The 17,719-nt window shown below is 41.4% G+C and overlaps 1 protein-coding gene across 1 annotated transcript in view; it reads right to left on the reverse strand.

Moving 5' to 3' along the window:
• LOC141105639 (alpha-2-macroglobulin-like) overlaps positions 1-17,006 on the reverse strand; it is a 205,295-nt gene extending 188,289 nt beyond the window's left edge. Inside the window, exons 1-3 of the mRNA XM_073595610.1 lie at positions 16,851-17,006; positions 7,248-7,431; positions 2,954-3,113 (exon numbers count right to left, since the gene is read on the reverse strand). Of these exons, the coding sequence (XP_073451711.1) occupies positions 2,954-3,113; positions 7,248-7,431; positions 16,851-16,918 (412 nt within the window). The 5' untranslated portion in view covers positions 16,919-17,006. The remainder of the gene's footprint in view (positions 1-2,953; positions 3,114-7,247; positions 7,432-16,850) is intronic.
• Between the last annotated feature and the right edge of the window lie 713 nt (positions 17,007-17,719).

The following is a 17,719-nucleotide window of genomic DNA, read 5'->3' on the forward strand; positions in this document are numbered from 1 at the left end:
GCAGACTTTGCTTCTCACTTTGCAGTGCTTTGTGCTTCATTACTCCTATTCATGATGCACATCTACAAGTTGGTCAATTCAATAAAAACAATGCACTCCCCAGGTAACTGATAATCTTATAACAGAAGTTCAACAGTTAAGCCTTGTACACACGGGCAGAATGTCGGGGGGACATTTGCCGGTTAAAAAAAAAAGCCGTCATTCTGCACATGGGTATATATGATAAAAAGTGCAGCGCTATAAAATTAAAATTAGTTGATACAGACATGCATGTACCAAAACTGTATATTAAAGTGCAAAAGTGCAAATATTAACCGTGATTATTTACATTAATCACGTGAAATCAATACAGTGCACAACACAAACGATGAAACGAAAGTCCAATGCATCATGAAGTGCACAAAATACACATATCTATATAATTCATAAGTGACTTGAGTTGATGGATTAAGATCCTAGTGCAATGTGAGTTCAGTGAAGTTAATTTTACACATCAAAAGGACTAACTATGTTCATTCAGATACCTTACCTTGGTATTTGGGGAATAATCTTTCTATCTTTAAATGAAAAATTGCACTGCGTTTAGGTGTGCGTCCTATGTGTATGTATACCACAGTGATACCATATACTATAAAATGAATATATATAAAAAAGTTATCTATCATTCCTCTTAAAGTGCAATGTGCTAATAATTTAGGTTATCTCAACCTATAATAAACTCTGCATACATAAATAAATAAACCAATTCATCAGAAAAGTGCAATAACACCTATTCATCAATAACCCTGCATGAGATCAACAAATGAAAAATAGAAAAAACATGCGCTCTTAGCAATACACTATACAAAGTGTCACATGCAAAACTCAAATACATCCATATGAGTGACAGGTGATATTTAAATAAACAACGTAATCCTTATTAGTGAAAAAATCCTCCAACAAAGCTTCATATAACAGTGTTCAGAAAAAAGTTCCAAAGGAAGTTTTGTGCATAAAGTGTCACTCATATGGATGTATTTGAGTTTTGCATGTGACACTTTGTATAGAGTATTGCTAAGAGCGCATGTTTTTTCTATTTTTCATTTGTTGATCTCATGCAGGGTTATTGATGAATAGGTGTTATTGCACTTTTCTGATGAATTGGTTTATTTATTTATGTATGCAGAGTTTATTATAGGTTGAGATAACCTAAATTATTAGCACATTGCACTTTAACCACTTGCTTACCGGACACTTAAACCCCCCTCCTATCCAGACCAATTTTCAGCTTTCAGCGCTGACGCACTTTGAATGACAATTGCGCGGTCATACAACACTGTACCCAAATGAAATTTTTATCATTTTTTCCCCACAAATAGAGCTTTCTTTTGGTGGTATTTGATCACCTCTGTGATTTTTATTTTTTGTTAAAAAAATTTAAAAACCGAATTTTTAAAAAAAAATTTATTTATTTTTTTATATTTTGTTATAAAATTTTTTAAAAGGGTAATTTTTCTCCTTCATTGATGTACGCTGATGAGGCGGCACCAATGGGCACTGATAGGTGGCAGTGATGGGCACTGATTGGTGACAATAATGGGCACTGATCTTGTACACTGCTAGGTGGCACTGATTGGCACCACTGGTGGGCATTGTTAGGTGGCAATGGTGGGCATTGATAGGTGGCACCTGTAGGCATTGATAGGTGGCACTTATGGGCATTGATACGTGGCACTGGTGGGCACTGTGGGCACTGTGATGTTGCAATGTAAGGTGGCACTGGGAGGGGGTACTGGTGGCACAATTGAGGCACAATTGAGGCATTATTGTCTCCTCCTCTTCGGGACCGATGTCCCTTGCTGCTGAGCCGGTGATCGGCTTTTTTTTCTCCTCGCACTGTCAGCGCTAGGAGAAAAAAAAAAACGATCACAGAGCTTTTGTTTTGATCATGTGATCAGCTGTCTTTGGCTGACAGCTGATCACATGGTAAGGGGCTGGGACCGGCCCCTTACTTGGATCGGTGATCACCCGAGTCTCAGTGACTCGGTGATCACAGCGCGCTCCACGCGCGCCCTGCAGGGCGCGCGCAGGGCACGTGCACAGGGGAGGCCATCATATGACGGCCTCCCGGGAATGCAGGTCCGCGCTGTAGCCGTCATTCGGCTATAGCGCGGATAGCAAGCGGTTAAGAGGAATGATAGATAACTTTTTTTATATATTAATTTTATAGTATATGGTATCACTGTGGTATACATACACATAGGACGCACACCTAAGCGCAGCGCAATTTTTCATTTATGTTTAGTGCATGACCATGAATACGTGATCTGCGTTCGCAGCTGGGTATTTTAATTTAAGGTGGTTCTTCATAGGGCATTGGATTTTTGTGGCTCGCAAGATTTTTCCTTTATTTCTAACCTTTCTATCTAATTAGACATTTCAAAGGAGATTATCTACAGGGGGTTTTAAAATGCAGATTAGCCTACTTAGACTTTAATTGCTTTTTCCAGTAACTATACTGTAAGTGAAGTCTTTTCATGTTACGATCAAAAGTGTTTTGTCATCCAATCTGAATCCCTCCAGGTTTGCTTTCTGATAGTAAACTGTATTAGAGACCGTTCTTTTGGCTAAATTATGGCAGGAGAAATTGGGCTCTCTCAAGGTGTCTGATGGTTGCATGGATATTCTGAGTATCCTGTACCCTGTCCATCTATCCTGTCTGTACCTCTGTCATCTGTTCTGAAGTCCATTAAATGTCTCTCTTTGGATGAACCAAGTTGATGCAGGAAAATTTATTTTTTTGGATTAGAGGAGTTGTACATTCCAATAATAATGTAAGTATTTTATGACTAGGTCACTCCCAGTATTTCCTACATGGCACTTTTTCTGGTTGATTTTACTTATTGCCTAGAATTGCTTTTCAAATATGAGTTTATAACTTGCCGGCAGACCCCCTTATTGACTAAACAGTTACCAGTTTGTCCCGGCTTGTACACAGCTTTGTCTGACTGAATCAGAAGGCTGGATCTTGTCTTCTTTACCAGAACTTTACTGCTCTTCACTATAGATTGCCCTGCATTTTCTATGGAGATGCTCAACGTGCCAACCACTTCCATCTGTTCAGGCGTGGGAACCTAAGCAAGAAAGCATAAAACATACTACAATGTAAAAGTCAGCACAGACATTCAAGTGTCCATAGGGTTGATTTACATAATGTGGTTGTAAAGTCAAAAGGATGTTTTATCTTAATGCATTCTATGCATTAAGATAAAAAGCCTTCTGGGTGCAGCAGCCCCCCTAATACATACCTGAGCCCCTTCTCTATCCAGCAATGTCCATGAGTGTCTCAGCCATCTGAGGTTCTCCCTCCTGATTGGCTGAAACACAGCAGCAGCACCATTGGCTCCCGCTGCTGTCAATCAAAGTCAGCTAGCCAATAAGGGGAGAGAGGGGGCGGGGCCGGGTCAGGGGCACCGTGTCTGAATGTATACACAGAGTTGTGTCTCGGCTCAGGTGCCCCCATAGCAAGGTGCTTGGTTTGGGGGCCCTCAACATGAGGGAGGGGCCAGGATCACAGAAGAGGGACCCGAGAAGAGGAGGATCCGGGCTGCTCTGTGCAAATCCACTGCAACAGAGAAGGTAAGTATAACATGTTTATTATTTTTATAAAGTAAAAAAATAAAGTAAGTAAGTAAAAAAAAATTTGTTTTTTATTTTACTTGCATGTGATTTGCCACATTCACTTAGCTCTAGGCAAAACTACCGGCATACAGGAGAATATGCAACTTTGATGGTTATGTGAACATACAAGTAGGGAGCTGCATTGCATTTTCTTGTCATGTAAGAATATCAGAAATTTCTGAACAAAATCACAACCATAATGCAGGAAGTTACCAAAAAGAAGGTTGGGTAATCATAACACGTTTGTGAAACTATGGAACCCATGGGTCCAAGCAATGCCATGCCCCTTACCAGTCTTACTTTAGCGTTGAGGGCAATTGTCTTTTTACCAGGGCAGAGATGTTGTATTACAGCCTGGAGATCTGTAGCCAGGAGGGAGCGGGGGAGGGAAGAGAGAAAGAGAAAAATAATAGCTAGATATAAGGTGTGCATCGGAATAACTAGGGTGGGTCAATGGGAGGTGGGGGGGGGGGGGAATCACCAGATTAAATAAGCAATAAAATATAGCCACGTACTTAAACAGTAAAAGATTGTGTGGCCGGTTGGCCGGGACGTATTCAGTGGGTGTTTTTCCTTTTTTTTTTTTTCCCTTTTTTTTTTCTATGATTCACTTTTGTCTAACTGCAATTACTCACATACTGAATGAATAAACTAAGAGAAAAGTTTGAAAGGCCACAATGATGTGACTAGGCAAGAGACAAATATGACCATCAATCTGAAAGATGTCTCTGGATCAAGGTAACTGAAGTGGCAAAAAAAAAAAAAGAAATTTCTGAACAAAATCACAACCATAATGCAGGAAGTTACCAAAAAGAAAATACTGGATGAACTAGACTTCTTGCTACTTTTGACTTCCAGGACAAATGTACCAAATATCAGTTATCGTACATATAGTAATTGTAGTCTGAGTGATAATACTACCCAATACCTAGAAAAAAATGTTCCCTCTATTTCTATGTAGCAGCACAGAATCAAAGAGATCAAAGAAATGTAAGACTTTTTAAGGTTTCACCCCCTTCCTGACCAGAGCATTTTTTGCAATTTGGCACTGCGCTACTTTAACTGGTAATTGCGCAGTCATGCCACGCTGTACCCAAATAAAATGGATGAACTTTTTTTCCCACAAATAGAGCTTTCTTTTGGTGGTATTTGATCAGCTCTGCAGTTTTTATTTGTTGCGCTATAAACAAAAAAAGACAATTTTGAATGTAAAGAATCTAACTTCCTCATCAATTTAGACCAATATCTATTCTGCTACATATTTTTTATTAAAAAAAAAATCCCAATAAGCGAATATTGGTTGGTTTGTGCAAAGGTTATTGCGTCTACAAACTATGGGACATATTTATGGCATTTTTATTTTTATTTTTATTAGTAATGGCGGTAATCATCGATTTTTAGTGGGACTGCGACATTACAGCGGACAAATATAATACTAGGAAACACAAGGTCTCCATCGTCTCCCCTGTCAGAACAGCGATCTGATTTGTTTACATAGGCAGACTGCCGCTCTGCCTCTCTAGGGAGAGATCGCTGAGTGCCAATGAACATTGGGTCCGCTGGACAGCTGATTGGCTCATGCTGTGTCCAATCACAGTGGGAGTGGGTCGCCATTGGGTGGGCACCCCAGACACAGAAGAAGCAGCAACTTACAGGTAGGTTGTTTCGCACAGCCGGGCCGCCCTGCCGCAGTAAATGTGCAAGATGCATTTAGGCAAAGCCCGAGATACACAGAAAGGTAAAGATCCAACTTGCAAGTTGATAATGGGCGGAGACCACTTTTCTATTCACATTCTATCCCTTCCCAAAATACTTTATAGCTCTAAAATGCAGGGCCGATCCTGGGTGGGTGCGCAGGGTTCAGCCGCAGAGGTGGGGGCGCCGAAGCGCCAGAGTGCTCCCCTCCCTCCTCCTCTCCTTGTCTGTGTCCAGAGGTGGCTCTCTCCACCGGCAACTGACAGGAGTGGATTAGAGGAGGAAAGACTGTGCTGCACCGCTGCTGTTAGCAATGGGAAGAGGGCTCTCTCTGTTTCCTGCCCAAGCCCATCCCCCCTCCCTCCTCCTGTCAGAGGAGGAGAGTGAAGCAGCTGGAGATAGGAGCAGCTGTCTCTGTGTGGAGAAAGACCAGCCGCGGGCTCTTCTTTCCCCCCTCCCTCTCCTCCTCATGCGCGCTGCTGTACTAGTGAGCGGCGCTTGCCAGCTAGGGATGAGCCAAACACCCTCCGGTTCGGTTCGCACCAGAAGATACTGAACAGGCAAAAAATTCGGCAGAACACACAAACATCGTTAAAGTCTATGGGACACGAACATGAAAAATTGCTCATTTTAAAGGCTTATATGCAAGTTATTGTCATAAAAAGTTTTGGGACCCGGGTCCTGCCCCAGGGGACATGTATCAAAGCAAAAAAAAATTTTTTTAAACGGACGTTTTTTCGGGAGCAGTGATTTTTTTAATGCTTAAAGGGAAACAATAAAATGAAATATTCCTTTAAATATCGTGCCGGGGTGGTGTCTATAGTATGCCTGTAAAGTGGCGCATTTTTCCCGTGTTTAGAACAGTGCCACAGCAAAATTACATTTCTAAAGGAAAAATTGTCATTTAAAACTGATCGCGGCTGTAATGAATTGTCAGGTCTCGGCAATATAGATAAATCTCATTGAAAAAAAGGGCATGGGTTTCCCCCAATCCATTACTAGGCCCTTTGGGTCTGGCATGAATATCAAGGGGTGACCCCGCCCCCCTCTGATGCCACAGGGGCTTCCCTGTGGCTTCCCAGTGGCATCAGAGGGGGTGGGGTCACCCGTTTACGTCACCGGGTGGCTCTGCCCTCAGCTATATAAGAACTGTCACCCTGAAGAAGCATCAGTCGGCGGGAGCTTCTCATTGTGGTGGAACAGTGGCGGATTTTTTTTTTCTATTTTGGTCCATCGGACGTGATTTTACATCGCTGCCCATTTTTATTCATTTTGTTTTTAATAAACAACTTGTGCCAAGCTATCTCTTGTCTTTTTTACCATTTTTGACACTTTTTTTGTGAAATGGTAGGGGTATTACCCCATTACCAATTCACATGGGGGGCGGGATCTGGGGGTCCCCTTGTTAAAGGGAGTTTCCAGATTCCGATAAGCCCCCCCACCCACATACCCCCACAACCACCGGGCAAGGGTTGTGGGGATGAGGCCCTTGTCCCCACCAACATGCTGCTTTGCAGCTTTGACCAATGTTGAATAAAACCATTGCTATAAGTGTAGGCTTTACGCACTTAATGCAATGACTGTGAGGTCCAACATCAAAGCCTGACCTCACAATTGCGCTTCTGGGAGAATGGTCAAACATTCCCATAGACTCACTCCTAAACCTTGTGGACATCCTTCCCAGAAGAGTTTAAGCTGTTTTAGCTGCAGAGGGTGGATCAACTCAATATTGAATCCTATGGACTAAGACTGGGATGTCATTAAAGTTCATGTGCGTGTAAAGGCAAGCGCCCCAATACTTTTGATAATATAGTGTATGTGTTTTATTTTATTTTTTTGGTAAAAAATAATTATGTGTTACTGTTTAAGCATATTATGTGGACTTTTGTTACCTGGATTGCAACACAGTTGAAGATGGAGTCCTGCTTAAAGGTCTTCTCTACAAGGGTGGTGTTCTTTCCTTCCAGATCTAAGGAGATCTGTGCTCTGCTTTCTCCCTCTGCCCCCTCCAGGTGTATACATATGGTTTCAGAATGCTGAGAGCGAATCGCAGAGGGGAAGATGACCGCATAGTGCCTGAGGAGAGAAGATTGAATATTAGAAACCACAAAGGTAGATTTACAAAGAATTCTATAGCATGTTTTTTCTTGATAGCATTCCCTGTTTGCAAATGTGTTTGTGTAGCTTCCCAAAATCATGCAGATACTAGCTTGAATTATTCAACAAACAACTATTTGGTTTGATAGGATAGAACCCCCCTTAGCTATGGTTTCTTTTGGTATAGTCATCATGGATCATCTGGTTGTATGGGCAATTTCCTTATTTTTAATGAAAATCAGATTATAATCCATCTATTATTTTATTACTCTTCACACACGACTGGACTTTACGGCATACTTGGTACGGCGGACTTTTCGACGGACTTTCCAAATGAACGGACTTGCCTACACACAATCAACCAAAGTCCGACGCATTCATACGTGATGACGTACGACCGGACTAAAACAAGGAAGTTCATAGCCAGTAGCCAATAGCTGCCCTAGCCTTGTTTTTTGTCCGTCGGACTAGCATACAGACGAGTGGACTTTTCAACAGGACTCGAGTCCGTCAAAAAGATTTGAAACATGTTTAATTTCTAGGTCCGTCGAACTTTTGGGGGGAAAAAGTTCCCTGGAGCCCACACACGATCGAATTGTCCGACGGACTCTGGTCCGCTGAGCCAAGTATGCCGTAATGTCCGGTCGTGTGTACGTGGCATCAGGCCAAGTCAGATTTTTTCTTTTTGGCAAAGCATAGAAAAACATGTGTTTTGACTGTATGTAGGCATAATGTGTGGCATTGCTTGATCCAGAATGCAGTGTCTTGAAGTACCTTCTCAATGCACAACCACCAATGTGGACGCAGACAGACAACATGACTGTGTGGGTGAAGCCACGGACAGTCATGCTGAATATAACAGAACGATGCGGGAAGAGGCATACTGTAATTCAGGTAAGTAGGTAGGGGTGGTTTGAGGGTGGGGAGCTGGAGAATGTGACCATGTTTCATGTCATATCCTAAATAGGAGTTTAACATGAAACATATTAAAAAAAGGTGGACTTGGCCTTTAAAAAAAAAAAAAAATTGTTGGGAGTTCTGTATAATGAAGTGGCTGACTCACTGGCCTGAAGTACTGCAGAATCTCCCTCTCTATCGAGGGTGTGACATCTCGCTGGTCCGGCATAGCTAAAGCGAAATGGTCATCAAAGACAAGATAGTATGAAATTTTATGTGTTCTTTCATTTCCAAGCATGCGCTTTGTTACTCAATTTTTTTACGGACAAATACTGTACTTATTAAATGAAAATCATTTGTTTTTTAACGTGCAACAAAATTGTTCGTGTTTGTCTCTGGATAATTTTGCATGAACTGCCGAAACGCGTAGGCCCCTGGACGACATAGTCTGTGATGAAACACATAGGGCGAAGCAACGCGCTAACGTCCCCATTACCCTTGTGACGGGTTTTTTTGGTTGAGCGCCGGCCGGCACACCAAACTTAAGGCGCTGTTGTTTTATCATTGCTTTAAGTGCAATACTTTTTATCTCAATAAACGTTGAAAGGATTTTACACCATGTGGAGCCTTTTGTCTTTTTGGTGTACCACTTATCCATCCTATTAAGTGATGCCATGGGCATAGGGGAGCCGTGTAACCAGGAGAAAGGCCCAGGCTGGGTTTTAAGCCAAAGGTGCAGAGTGATCCCTTGTAATGAGGGATCTACTGGACCTGGTAAGCAGTTAATTCAGCTGTTGGTGGCAGCACTGTTGCACAAGGTGGTGGATGGTGGAGTCTAACAACAATATTCAAGATTCACTATTGTAGTCATTGGTGGACTGATTTATGGACTTTTGGTTTTTTAATTTCATTTGCATGTGAATAATTAGCGCAATTTTATTTTTATATACTATTACTGAACTGTAACTATGTCATACAGGAGAATTTCTGCCTGTTTTGTTTATCTCTAAGTTCCCAATAGTGCACTTTTTTCCTTATCTTCATCACACTACAGCAAATATTGACACTGTTGAGTAATAAGTAACAGATTATAATCATTAACTTGACACTCAAGGGTCAGATGCTTTATTATACCCCAATTTACAGTGGTTACTCCATCTTTACCCCAAAAATAGGGGGGGGGGGGTGGTTTTTTTTTTTAATTTTTGGATTCTGGAGTACCTTTCTGGGTGGTATTTTTTAGAGTAAACATATTTTACCTCGAACTGTAATTCAAGCCGAAACTTCAGTTGTGCAAAAAATTAAGTACAGCCCATGGAAATATTTCACATTTTCAATATATTTAATGGGAGAACATTAGATCTTTACAAAAACACAGATACATAATACCTACAGATAAAAGTTATATACTGTACCTGGACAAACTCAAGAAAGCAATAGGGGTGATTTACTAAAACTGGAGCACTCAGAATCTGGTGCAGCTGTGCATGGTAGCCAATCAACTTCTAACTTCGGCTTGTTCAATTAACCTTTTGGCTAAAAAATCTGGAAGCTGATTGGTCTCTATGCAGGCCTTATATGAATGTTAAGGTGGACACCAAACAAAGAAAATAAAAAACACAAATAAAATGACCTGAGGTTCCCCCAAGGTTTTAGAATTGACCACTCATGTCTGGTATGGCTTTATGGAGGAACCCCATGCAAAAAAATCAAGAAAAAAAAAGTGTGTGATCTCTCAAAAAAAATCTATACCAGACCCTTATCCATGCAGGCTAGCCAGTCAGGAAAGGGGGGCGGATGTGTGCTTCCTCCCTCTTGAATCTTACCAAGCCACATACCCTCAACATGAAGAGCCACCTTGCCAGGGAGGAGGTGATAAGGACAAGAGCCTTGATAAGGATGAAGGCCTCTTTCCCACAACCCTGGCCTTGCAGTTCTGGGGGTCTATGGGCAGGGTCTTATCGAAATCTGGATGTCTCCTTTAACAATAAGGGGGTTCCCATATACCCCCACCCCCATATTGTCACAAAAAAATGTAACTAGTAAAATAAACACAAACAGTATTAAAACAATCACAGACATGTCCTTTGACCACTTCAGCCCCAAAAGGATTTAACCCTTTAATGACCAGGCCATTTTTTGCGATACAGCACTGCGTCGCTTTAATTGCCAATTGCGTGGTTGTGTGACGCTGTACCCAAACAAAATTGATGGGTTTTTTTCCCCACAAATAGAGCTTTTTTTGGTGGTATTTGATCACCTCTGCGGTTTTTATTTTTTGCACTAAAAACAATAAAAAATATATATTTTTTACTTTTTGCTATAATAAATATGCCCAAAAAAAACAAAACAAAAACAAATTTCTTTATCAGTTTAGGCCGATATGTATCCTTCTACATACTTTTGGTAAAAAAAAAAATAGATCTGAAATGAGGGGAAGCTCTGCTGATTTTATTATCCAATCCAATCACGTGCAAGCTAAAATGCTGTTTTTTTAAATTTTCCTTGCATGTTCCCCTCGGATCTACAGTGACTGCACCTCCAAGTGCACATCCAGTGAAATTTCAAGTGCACTTTGCACATGTAGTTTGCATTTGTAGTGCAAAGTGGATTTGCCTTTAGTAAATAACCCCCAATATCTTTTACTTTTTGCTATAATAAATACCCCACATTTTTTATCAAAAAAAAAAAAATTTCCTCATATTAGCCGATATGTATTCTTCTACATATTTTTGGTAAAAAAAAAATCCCAATAAGCGTATATTGATTGGTTTGCGCAAAAGTTAGAGCATCTACAAAATAGGGCATAGTTTTATGGCATTTTTATTATTAATTATTTTTTTTACTAGTAATGGCGGTGATCTGCAATTTTTATCAGGACTGCGACATTGCGGTGGACACATCATACACTTTTTACACATTTTTGGAACCATTGGCATTTATACAGCGATCAGTGCTATAAAAATGCACCGATTACTGTAAAAATGTTACTAGCAGGGAAGGGGTTAACCACTAGGGGAGGATCAAGGGGTTAATTGTGTTCCCTCTCTGTGTTCCTACTGAAGGGGGGAGGGGACTGTGTAGGGGAGATGATAGATCACTGTTCATACTCTGTATGAATACACGATCAGTCTTTTCTCCCCTCAGAGAACCGGAAACTGTGTGTTTATCCCGGTTATCCATTTGTCACCAGCGTTCACGGGAGTCCGGCGGTGATTGCGACCGTCAGGCACTCACATCGGCTCCGGGGGCCACAGGGCGAAGCGACGTTACAAAACTGCGGCGGCTGGTCGGTAAGTGGTTAATAATGGATGTACATCATGGGGTTTTGAGGTTTTATTTGAATTAAATGACTGAGCGTGTAAAGGGCCTGATATAAATTATGGGGGAATCCTCACTGAGCTTTTTTTTTTTTTTTTTTTTTTTTTGGTGGTGTCCCCTCTTAACATTTATAACAGGCTCTCATCTAGACATGTGCACTGCCTAAAAATTTGTTTGTTTTCGCTTCATCCATTTTTTTTTCCGTTTCATTCGTTATGATCGCAATTCGTAAATTTGAAAATTTGTAAATTTGAAAATTCGAAAATTCAACAATCCAAAAATAAAAATAAAATCTGAAAAAATTTGAAAGAAAAACTAACTAATGAAAATAATAACTACCGTATATACTCGAGTATAAGTCGTTCCGAGTATAAGTCGAGGCCCTAATTTACCACAAAAAAAATGGGAAAAACTTATTGACCCGAGTATAAGACGAGGGTGAGAAATGCACAGCTACTGTAAGTGGAAAAGAGGGTCAACAATGCCCATTTGCAGCATCACTGTGCCCATGTGCATGCCTCACTGTGCCCATTTGCAGCCATAGGTCCCCTGAACTTCAAACTCGGTAGTTAAGGGTTCCTAGATGCCCCCTAGCTGCAGCCAAAATTTGGGGTCTCTGAACCCAAAGGGTCCCAAAATGACATTGCTGAAGATGGACACAGTTGACCGAATTTGGGGCCCTGTATCTTGGGGCCACTTAGTGCTAAGAACCCCAAATTTGGTGTGCAAACCCAGTGGAACTAGCACCATAAAATTTCCAAAGCTGGGATTACTAGCTCCAAGTGGCCCCGAGATACAGGACCCCAAAATCAGTTCAGAAAATGTCAAGCACTTTTCTGCAGCAGAAAATCACATTTTCCAAACCGGTTTTGGGGCCCCGTATCTCAGGGACACTTGGTGCTAAGAACCCCAGCTTTGGATATGTTATGGTACCAGTTCCACTGGGTTTGCACACCAAATTTGGGGTTCCTAGCACCAAGTGGCCCTGAGATATGGGGCCCCAAAGTTGGTTCAGAAAATGTCAAGCACTTTTCTGCAGCAGAGAATGACATTTTCCGAACCGATTTTGGGGCCCCGTATCTCGGGGCCACTTAGTGCCACTTAGTGCTAGGAACTACTGGGTTTGCACACCAAATTTGGGGTTCCTAGCACCAAGTGGCCCTGAGATACGGGGCCCCAAAATCGGTTCGGAAAATGAAATTTTTTGCTGCAGAAAAGTGCTTGACTCGAGTATAAGTCGAGGGGGGCACTTTCAGCACAAAAAAATGTGCTGAAAAATTCGACTTATACTCGAGTATATACGGTAACTATTAAATTATAGGTATTGGAATTTCCTTTCAAATTTGGCTGTTAGTGAACATAACGAATACGAATTTATCCGCAGTTACGAATTATCCAAAATAACGAATGCCGCATCGAAACAAATGTAATAGAACCAATTAATAATAAATAATATTAATAATAATAAAATAGATTATTATTATTATTGTTATATATTATTATTAATTTGTTCCATTCTTTTAGATGCGGCATTCGTTATTTCAGATAATTCATAACTTCGGATAAATTTGTATTTGTTTCGTTCACTAACAGCCAAATTTGAAAAGAAAATTCCAATACCTATAACTTAATAGTTAGTAATAGTTAAGTTGTTATTAATTAGTTATTATTTCAGATTTTAGAATTTTCGGATTTTCAAATTTCAAATTTACGAATTTACGAATTTATGAATTTCCGAATATTTGAATTTATGAATATTCGGAAAAATTTGTTCAATGGGTTTTCGTTAATTCTGATATTTCCGAATGAATGGATTTGTCGAAATTAGTTAAAAAACAAATTCGTACCGAAACAAATTGCAGATGTCTACTCTCGTCTAGGGTAAAGGTCCGGTATAGATGAATGAGGTCCCCCCAGAGCTGCCAGATACTGTCATTTTTCCAACAATTTAAATACACAATTTCTTTGTAAGCCCCCCTATTCATACCGCACGGACTTGTCATGCGATTTGACAGTTCCAATGAATGAAGTCACACAGATGTCAGGCAAGTCACACGTGAAATCACACTGACCTTCAAGTAAAGTAGCATGATTTCAAAGTCGCATTCAGCTTGAATGGGGGGCTAAATGTCAGATTTGCTGTAGTAGGATGTATATATCATACAGATGTGCCACTTTACAGGCAGGGACATGACACAGGGCACCCCCATGGCACGTGATTTAATAGAATTTTGCATTTTTAATGTTTTACTTTTAGTATTTTAGCAGTACTAAAATCGGTGCTCCCCGCCAAACGATATTGAAGACGTTTTTTTTTTTTGGCTTTGGTATATGTCCGCTAGGGCAGCGCTCCGTCCACCATGCCATTTGTTTTACAATCCCTTGCCTATTAGCCTATCAAATGCCCAGAACTGATTTGTAACATTTAGCTTTCATTGACTTCAATGGAGTTTTGATTTGGCATCCGAAATTTACTCATGTTCGCCGAATTCTGCTTGAACACAACCCAGGTGTTTTTTGGCTTCACTTAGTCTATGTTTCCACTAGTGTGACTTGTCATGCAACTTTGGACACATAAAAGTCGCATGACAAGTCACAACCCATTGGTTTCAATGGCACCCGTTCTAATCTGTGTGACTTTAAAAAGGCGCCTGCACTATTTTGATGCAACTTTTGATCCAGAGAGTGTAAAGTTGGGTCAAAGCTGCACTCAAAGTCGCATCAAAGTCACATGACTTTGGGGTTGCAATAGTGGAAATGTAGACTAATAGTCATTCAGTGTTCCACAATGTGAGTGCATTGCATGCTACTATAATAGCAATCGGGGGGGTCATGCATACTGAATGGCTCTGCACCACAATTTATGTGTCGTGGTAAAATGCGGTAAGATGCTCATTTTAATGGATGTCACCCCATGACAGAGATGTGAACAGGCCCGTAAACTCTAATTCAGATACATACACCCTTAACCAGTGAGTACTCTCAGACCCCTTTAAAACTGGGGCGGTTTTCAAGTGCTTTAGCACTGGAAATAGCATCTCCTAAGCGCCTGAAACCTGCCTCCCATTCATTCCAGTGTGACTTCTCACAGTGGGGCGGTGCATTTGCGGGGCGTTCAGAAAAGTCCTGCAAGCAGAATCTTCAAGGCGAGCAGGCCAAAAATGCCCTGCTCGCCTGAAAAGCGCTTCCGAAGCGGTGCAACACGGGAGCTTTTAACCCATTCTTTGCTGTTAAAAGTGCCCCGCTAGCAACCGAAAAGCGCAGCTTAAACAGTGCTAACGCAACGCTAAAATGAGCGGCGCTTAAGCGCTATCGTGGCCGCGGCCCCAGTGTAAAAGGGGTCTTATACACAAGGGATCAAGCTATATTCTAGTTAACATCCACTCTTCTAGATACAAGCAAAACAACCTAAAACAGTCAAAACATATCACACGTACACGCACATGAACTTTAATGACATCCCAGTCTAATGCCCTGTACACACAATAGGATTTTCCGATGGAAAATGTATGATAGGACCTTGTTGTCGGAAATTCCCACCGTGTGTAGGCTCCATCACACATTTTCCATAGGAATTTCCGACACACAAAGTTTGAGAGCAGGCTATAAAATTTTCTGACAACAAAATCCGTTGTCGGAAATTCCGATCGTGTGTACACAAATCCAACACACAAAGTGCCACGCATGCTCAGAATAAATTAAGAAATGAAAGCTATTGGCTACTGCCCCGTTTATAGTCCCGACGTACGTGTTTTACGTCACCACGTTCAGAACGATCGGATTTTCCGACAACTTTGTGTAACCGTGTGTATGCAAGACAAGTTTGAGCCAACATCCGTTGGAAAAAATCCATGGATTTTGTTGTCGGAATGTCTGATCAATGTCCGACCGTGTGTACAGGGCATTAGTCCGTAGGGTTCAATATTGAGTTGGCCCATCCTTTTCAGCTATATCAGCTTCAGCTCTTCTGGGAAGTCTGTCCACAAGGTTTATGAGTGTGTCTATGGGATTGTTTGACCATTTTTGATGCATTTGTGAGGTCAGGCACTGATGTTGGATGAGAAAGCCTGGCTCCTAGTCTCCACTCTAGTTTATCCCAAAGGTGTTCTATCGGGTTGAGGTGAGGACTCTGTGCAGGCCAGTCAAGTTCCTCCACCCCAAACTCGCTCATCCATGTCTTTATGGACCTTGCTTTGTGCACTGGTGCGAAGTCATGTTGGAACAGGAAGGAACCATCCTCAAACTGTTCCCACAAAGTTGGGAGCATGAAATTGTCCAAAATGTCTTGGTATGCTGACACCTTAAGGGTTCCCTTCACTTGAACTAAGGGACCAAGCCCAACCCCTGAAAAACAACCCCACACCATAATCCCCCCTCCACCAAATGATTTGGACCAGTGCACAAAACAAGGTCCATAAAGACATGGATGAGCACGTTTGGGGTGGAGGAACTTGACTGTCCTGCACAGAGTCCTGACCTCAACCCAATAGAACATCTTTGGGATGAATTAGAGCGGAGACAGATCTCTCATCCAAGGGTTGCCACATCATCCCTTTAATCCAGGACACACATTAATTACACAGGTTCAGTGGCTGATAAAGGTGGTAATTAAACTCACTTGGTGCCTTATCTGCATTAAATCAGCCTCAGAACCTGTGTAATTCATATGTGTCCTGGATTAAAGGGATGAGGTGGCAACCCTCCAACATCAGTGCCTGACCTCACAAATGTGCTTCTAGAAGAATGGTCAAACCTTCCCATAGACCAGTGATGGTGAACCTTGGCACCCCCAGATGTTTTGGAACTACGTTTCCCATAATGCTCAGCTACACTGCAGACTGTGTGAGCATCATGGGAAATCATGGAAAATGTTGAAGAATGGTCAAACATTTCCCATAGACACACTCCTAAACCTTGTGGACAGCCTTCCCAGAAGAGTTGAAGCTGTTATAGCTGCAAAGGGTGGGCCAACTCAATATTGAACCCTACGGACCAAGACTGGGATGCCATTAAAGTTCATGTGCATGTAAAGGCGGGCGTCGCAATACTTTTTGTAATATTGTGTATTTAAAAATGTGTAACAGCTTTAAGAGCTCAACAACTGATAACCTATTAAACATCACCAAGGAATGTTCAACTCAGCAATCACACATTTACTAAAGCAAAATGAAGTTACTTACAGTTTGGCTTCCACAGAGCAGGAGATGTGAAGAAGGACTAGACCCGCACACAGCACCCAGGACACCATTGTGCAGGGCTGCAGCACTTCGTTAGACTGCCTGAAAACTATGCGGTTGCCTTTGTATTTGTTTGCTGCCTCCACACACCCCCCTCCTACACTGCAGGACATGGGCTTCACAGCAAGGCCACTGACCTCAAAAGAACAAACATGCCTTAGGCAGTAACTGGTCAGCAGATGAGTAACAGGATGGAGAGGATCTGCAAATAATGACTTTAGATATTGCGTTTGTAACAGGCAAACATCTACCCACAGTTCTGAAGACCTCTGTAAAGCTTACAGGGATGGTCAAGCATTTCACGTTTTAGTAAAAAATTTGTTCGACCCAGAGAAAGTCGTGATTCAGAGTTCACGGCCTCAGTGGTTCACGGATTTTTCCTTAGAATCTGACTAATAATTGTTGGTGGAAACCCCTGCAATTTCACAGAAACTGCAAATATCCTTCACAATTTTTTATGGCTTTTCTCATGGCAATTTATAATTTTTTTATGCATTTTAATGCTAAATTATTAAGAACAATATAATTTACTAATTTTGGGGGGCATATTTAGGGATTAACCGCTTCAGCCCCGGAAGATTTGGCTGCTCAATGACCAGGCCATTTTTTTGCGATTCGGCACTGCGTCGCTTTAACTGACAATTGCGCGGTCGTGAAAAGCTGTACCCAAACAAAATTGACGTCCTTTTTTTCCCACAAATAGAGCTTTCTTTTGGTGGTATTTGATCGCCTCTGCGGTTTTTATTTTTTTTTGCGCTATAAACAAAAGGAGAGCGACAATTGAAAAAAACACAATGAGGGGTTATTTTCGA

Source organism: Aquarana catesbeiana, linkage group LG08 (genome assembly GCF_042186555.1).
Source record: "Aquarana catesbeiana isolate 2022-GZ linkage group LG08, ASM4218655v1, whole genome shotgun sequence".
NCBI lineage: Eukaryota > Metazoa > Chordata > Amphibia > Anura > Ranidae > Aquarana > Aquarana catesbeiana.